Below are 6,189 nucleotides of genomic sequence, written 5' to 3' on the forward strand. Positions count from 1 at the left end.
CGTGCTGCCGGTATCTATTCGGCTAGATACCCGGTCGATATCTGACCGCACCTATCTGACCAGATACTCTAGTAACGCTCTGTGCAATCATGTCATTCTGAGCGTCAAAGGGGGGTTACTTATGGTGAGGTTAATGTCCTCTGGCGTTTGTCCCTGATTTTATTCAATAGCTCACACGAAATTGGAAGGGGTGTGGGAATTGTTGCACGCTATTTTTGGTATCATTTGGTGGTGGGATGAGGCTTGGCATGGATTAGCATTTTGGATTAGGTGTGTGACATTAAAGGGACTATCCCACCTTCTAAAATGTTGTTAAAACCAGTTAAATTGTGCCCGACTTTATAGATTGGATGACCAGGAACACGGTTCTGGCATTTATTTTTCATTAAACATCTTAGGCTTCCCATATTCCAAACACAAACTTTCAAATATGTGACGTCACAGCCCAAAATTACCTCCTTCCCCTGGCCACATTACTGTCATAAAGCTGATTCTTTTTACTCTGTAGGCACCACAACAAAGTTCAGACCAGGTTTTAAGCGATTTTTCAACGAACAAACCTATTTAAATCAGAATGACTAAACGAGGTGACGTCACACTAACGGTCGCTCCATGTTGAAGATAGGGCCTTGTACAAGGCCCATTTGCAAATGAAGGGAACGAATTTCTTCAACACCAAGAGGCCGCGGGGGTTGCAACCTAGATAGATAGTGGTTTCTGAACCTCGCCGCAAACTTGGCTATCTCAACTCAAACCCCATGTTAAAGGTGGGATAGTCCCTTTAAATATGAGGCGTTCCCTTTGTTTAAGAGCGAGCACTTTTCATCGTAAACATTTTTAAGCGGAAGAAATTAAGCTGAAAGTTGCTAATCATAGTTTGATGCTCCTCGATTTTTGCCGACGGATGCTATTATCTATAAAAAGGCATCATTTTTGTCATGTTTCAAATCAAACCGCTAACTGTAATGAAAAAGCTATGGAAAATTGTCTGCCCAAACATTCTCCATGTATAATTGTTACCTGTAATTTAAAAGCTCGCCAACCACTGTCTCATGCGCGCCAATGATTTCCCCGCGCGTCACTGATTTCATCACACGCGCTTCGCGCGTGCCAATTCCTGCTCGCGTCCAGACCGTCACCGTCTGATGAGAACTGACGGTCTGAGTGGCGGCGGCCACCTGGGACGTTCCCCTGTTTCGGCACCGCCGACACACAGGGGACGATGATCGATGGTGAGAGCGGAACAGACGCCGACGCCGTGCCAACAATGGGACGCGTCGCCGCCGACGATGGAAGAGGACAGAAGGGGTGACCTAGAACTGAGGGAGGGGGAATGCAGGAAATGATGCGTCCTCTGTTAGCTGGTGCCATCGGGCAGGTTGCGATAAGAGATCCAAAAAGTGACGTTGGACTGCGAGTTAAATGGAAATTTTTCAACTGAAATGGAGGTAAATTTAGTTCACGTGTAATTTTGGATTTTCCGAACGATGACAGATAGTTACAAAACGTGATGGTCTAAGTCTGTGTAGTTGATGCTGATTATTAGTTGCTTCGGAACTGTCGAAAATTGTGTGTTTTTACACGAGATAGTCAGTTTGCTGGTTAGCTGATTTGACCTACCACTTCACCAAGTAGGTAGGGTTTGTTTGGGATTAGCTTAGCGGGGTGATCGATAAATCAATAAAAGACCAGAGGTAATCAAGTCCCTATCCTTAGAGCTCGAAGTTAGAGATCATTAAAAGAAAACATTTCTAACGACTTTGATCCGGCTGACTACAAAAAAATGAAATAAACAAAAAGCACCATCTCCCAATTACTAACTCGGCGCACAGTTTGCCGCTCTCCGACTTTTGTTAGCTCTCTGGTCGGCGCACGGGCCGCCAGTCGCCCGGTCCGAGTGTTCTCGCCAGCATCGTTAGCGTCTGTGCGCACGTGCCATACCCCCTCGTGTACCTCCAATAAAGGCGAGTCCAATTATAGCGGGTCTCGTTAGGCCAGCAAACACCCAATTACGCCGTTTGGCTTAACCGAGCCCCTCCGAGTTGTGCTGAGCACTGCCAAGAGCAGGTAGAGAGGCCGCCAGATTGGTACGGGATTGTTTGCTGAGGACTTTGGCGCGAGGGAGCGGGCCCGCGGGGCGGCTTGGTTTTGGTTGCCAGGGTGACCACACGCGCGGACGGTTATTGGCTTTGATCGCTGGGGCGTTGGGTATCGCGGTTACCTCGTTTGTATGCAGAGGCTGCTGTATGCGGTGTGTGTGTTGTCGCTTCAAGTTACCGGCGCGGAAATACGGCTTACTGAGTCCATCGGTTGGACATCGCACGAACGAACTTCACAGACGATCAACAATGGAATATCTGCGGCGTCTTAGCACAAAACATCGCAGCATTAACGAGATCGACGCCTCACAACAGTTACACACTCGCACATAAGCTTCCACATTCTATCTTACCCAGCAGCCTTTAACACTCACTCTCACGCATTCACCAGAGTTTGATAGTTTCTAGTTCACCGGGTCACCACTAGGTGGGAGGCGCTCCTCCGCGGAACGGATTCGCGTCTCCTGCTCGGAACGGGTTGGAGGCGGGAGGTCGGAAGGGGTTGGCATTGGAGTTGCCGATCGACTCCTGTCGGGGTGCAGGCGGCCGCGCCGGAGGCTGTGGCGCGTGCCCGTTGGCTGGCACCTGTTGTTGTTGGATATACTGCTGCTGGGGCTGCTGGTACTGCTGTGGTTGCTGGTACTGTTGTGGCTGCTGGTATTGCGGTGGTTGCTGATACTGAGGTTGTTGATACTGCTGCTGGTGCTGCGCGTAACTGCCGTTCTGTCCGAAGCCGGCCTGATACTGTCCATCCAGCTGTGTTTCTTCCATCGCATACTTGTCTCCCTGGATGCTATTGTCATCCTCCAGGGCCGAGTAGGATTTGTATTCCGTCGGGTGGTCGGCCATGTTGATCTGTTCGGTTTCTCCCTGACGCTGCATCTGCTGCTTGTTCCAGTAGCACAGGATGTAGAGAAGCGGAGCGTAGATGACGTTCGACACCGCGATGCCGATGTTGAGACCCGTGAAGCCGACAGAGTTGACCAAGTTGCCGGCGATGATGGGGCCGAAGGCGTACGCCATGCTATAGGAGATGTCGGCGATGGCGTAGATGCTGCCGTAGACGCTGACGTGACGTGTGTCGACAAGGAGACCAAGCATCGGGAGCAGGGCGGTGTCGATCAGCGCTATTCCGAAGCAGATGGTCGAGATGGGCAGCATCATTACCCAGTAGTTGGTGGCAAACGGTATGAAGAGACAGCTGACACCCTCCAGCGCGAGACCGCCAGCGGCCATCGCCCACTGGTACTGCGGGTACATCGCTGCCATCTTCACCGTCAACACGACACCGGCGACGTGGGGGAAGAACGCCGGCAGCCAGATCATCCCCAGCTGCCACTCTTGGACGTCATCCATGTGGTCCATCATCCAGACACTGATGGTGGGCTCCAGGAAAGCTAGCGATACGTTCGACATCATCAGTGCTCCGGCGCAAAGAGCGATGTACGGATCAGCGAACAGACGCCAGATTGGCGTGCCTTGGGGCATGGTGTAGCCGGCGGCGACTTGCTGTTTCTTGATGGGTCTCATCACGAGCCGTAACATGATCGCGTCAGCGAAGGAGACGAGGGCTAGAAGAAGGAACGGAAGTTCTTTGCCACAGAACTCGTACAGCAGGCCTCCGAACGGTGGTGCGACCAGACATCCGAAGCTGATGAACGCCAGGGCGATGCCCAGCGCTCTTGTACGCTCAGACTCTTCCGTGTATCGATCGGCGATCATGGCGAGACCAGAGGTGTCTGCAAACGCCGAGCCGACTCCCTGCAGACTTCTGGCGAAGAACAGGACGCCGTAGCTGCGCCCGCAGGCAAACAGCGCCGTACTGAAGAACATGATGAGCAGACCGATGGTCATCGGGACGTCGTAACCGATGCGATCGATGATGGCACCCGAGAAGGGATTCACCATTAGCTGAATGATGGCCTTGGAAGCAAACAGGAATCCTATCGCGGCGTCCTCGTTCTCATACACCGTGACACCGTTGATGATCTTGCTGACCGTCTTCACGGAGTAGTTTCCCGTGCTGTTGGCTTGCCAGACATTGGCGTAGATTTTCTGACCGCCCTCAATGTGTGTGTCCCAGATACCGATTCGACGTAGGTAGTCTGGTATGATGGGAACGATGACCATGTACAACATGTTGTCCAACAGGAGCGCGATGCTGACGATAACCAGCACCAGCTTCCTCTGCGCATGACCATCCTGAAGACGGACATCGATCTGGTCCAGCTTGGCGTTACACCAGTGGACGATTTCGGCGGCGTCAATGCCGACAACTGGAATTCTCGGCATGGTGACGGCGCTACTGAAGCTCTTCAGTCAGCACAAACACGGACGCTTCTTGTGGCGTGCCTACGCCCGAGAGATGCGGGACTGCGGGGCTGTTCCGGGTCGCGGAGATAACACGGAGCGATGCAGGAAGATACCGCACGCTTCCTAGTGTGGGAGAGCGTCGTACGGACCTCCCAGCAGCTCTCAAGAGACTCGAGACGTGCCCAAGAGCCCTACAGAGCGCGGCTTGTCGGCCGCCGGTTTTAAATCAATACGACGTGCTTCAGAGGTGCTCGACCTCCGGTCTTTGAGGGCTCTTGAGCTCGGATGACGTCACTGAGACAGCAGCAGCAGATGTTTCCGCGATGCGATAAATGCTGTTGGAGATTTACTAGCGGAGTTGTGTGCAGTTTGGTGGTTGTTTGTTGGGTTCCGTTTTTCTAAGATGATTACTCGGATAGCGTTGATAACCGCTGCCCTTTTTGAAGATGCCGCCGTGACTGGTCGTGACTTTATTGTGCTTCCTGGTGATCCTCCGTGGCTGCGTCGCCCGCCAGGGTGCCGTCGAGTTTCGTCCCAGTGACCTGCCAGTCCTCCGAGGTTCTCCGCGGGGTCGGGGTGGGTCACCGAGGTCAGGAGTCGCTCAGCAGCATGACCGGTAGGCGCTGGCGTGTGTCGAGTGAGCCGCACGTGCGCCTGCCGTCGGTACCTGGCGACAGAGAAGGGGAGGAGGTGGTGACTGGGGGGCCAGGTACGCACCGACGGAGGCGCCGGGCGTCACTCGACACACGCCAGCGTCGATATCGTCGCGCCGCGTCATGAATGACACACCGCGCCGGTTTTGACGACGATGCGTCATGAACCGCTATACGACGCACCGGACGACGCGGTACCAAGCGTCTAGAGCGACGACAAAGCGATGTTAGCGATGACACAGTGGATCTTTGATGATGAAAGGGAATCGTAGGTTTTATCGGTTTTATTTGATTAATTTGCTTAGATTTTTTTCTTCGTTATTTGAGTACGCGAATATCATGTTGTATTTTGTGTGTCATTCCAGGCATTGATTGGAGTGGCGGTGGGGAAAATCGGTGCTAAGACTTAGCTATGATTTGCTGTAGATAGTTTTAGATACTTGAAGATAATTGAAGGTAATCGTCTTGGCACAGAGTTGGCGCTGTTATCAGCTTTGCGGATATAGTGAGGACAGGAAAGCTTATGGTTTAGAAATTTGAAGTAAATTGAAGTGTTCCTCATCATTGACAATGCTATGGAAACGTCTAATGCTTTGTGCTTGTTTCCTTGTTGCCGTGCCGGCTAAGGTCTCTAGATTATCAGCCGTTGCTGTTCATTTTGTTGACATCTTAAATTGCCCTATGCCTTTTCAGCCCTAGGTACTGGTCTAAGATGTTTGTCGATTACATAGGTTAAAGGATCCCGATTCTATCGCGTACACGTGTAAGCCAATTATTTATGCACCCTTGTAATGATCCAAGGTAACGATCGATGACCAAATGTTGCTATTGACTCTTTGCGTTGTCATAGCAACAGGGGGAAACTAGGTTACTGAAAACCATGCGTCCTAGCTCGACCCTAGTTATTGAAACAGGATTCGTTGCCTTTTGACGTCATATGAAGAAGAGACAATCGCGCGGCTGATCTCAGTCCAGTGTGGCCCGTTCCGCTAAAGTACCGGCCGTGCTACAGTCAATGCATACAGAGGGGTTTCTCATTGGTCGTAGTTTGTATCCGAGTGGGCGAAAACAAACGTCATTGGTGGCCGTCTGTATTCATGAACATGATCCGCAGTTGTATGAGC

The 6,189-nt window shown here is 51.8% G+C and overlaps 1 protein-coding gene across 1 annotated transcript; it reads right to left on the bottom strand.

The window, feature by feature from the left end:
* Positions 1 to 716: 716 nt before the first annotated feature.
* LOC122376667 (vesicular acetylcholine transporter-like) lies at positions 717 to 5,075 on the bottom strand. The gene has a single exon (XM_043356575.1). It carries the CDS (start codon positions 4,389 to 4,391, stop codon positions 2,523 to 2,525), a length of 1,869 nt encoding a protein of 622 aa, XP_043212510.1. The 5' UTR covers positions 4,392 to 5,075; the 3' UTR covers positions 717 to 2,522.
* Between the last annotated feature and the right edge of the window lie 1,114 nt (positions 5,076 to 6,189).

This window comes from Amphibalanus amphitrite, unplaced genomic scaffold (assembly GCF_019059575.1).
Source record: "Amphibalanus amphitrite isolate SeventyFive unplaced genomic scaffold, NRLGWU_Aamphi_draft 002231F_arrow, whole genome shotgun sequence".
Classification (NCBI taxonomy): Eukaryota; Metazoa; Arthropoda; class Thecostraca; order Balanomorpha; family Balanidae; genus Amphibalanus; species Amphibalanus amphitrite.

Excerpts from the sequence above, each read along its gene's own strand:
- LOC122376667 (XM_043356575.1), bottom strand. The coding sequence starts at position 4,391 with ATGCCGAGAATTCCAGTTGTCGGCATTGACGCCGCCGAAATCGTCCAC.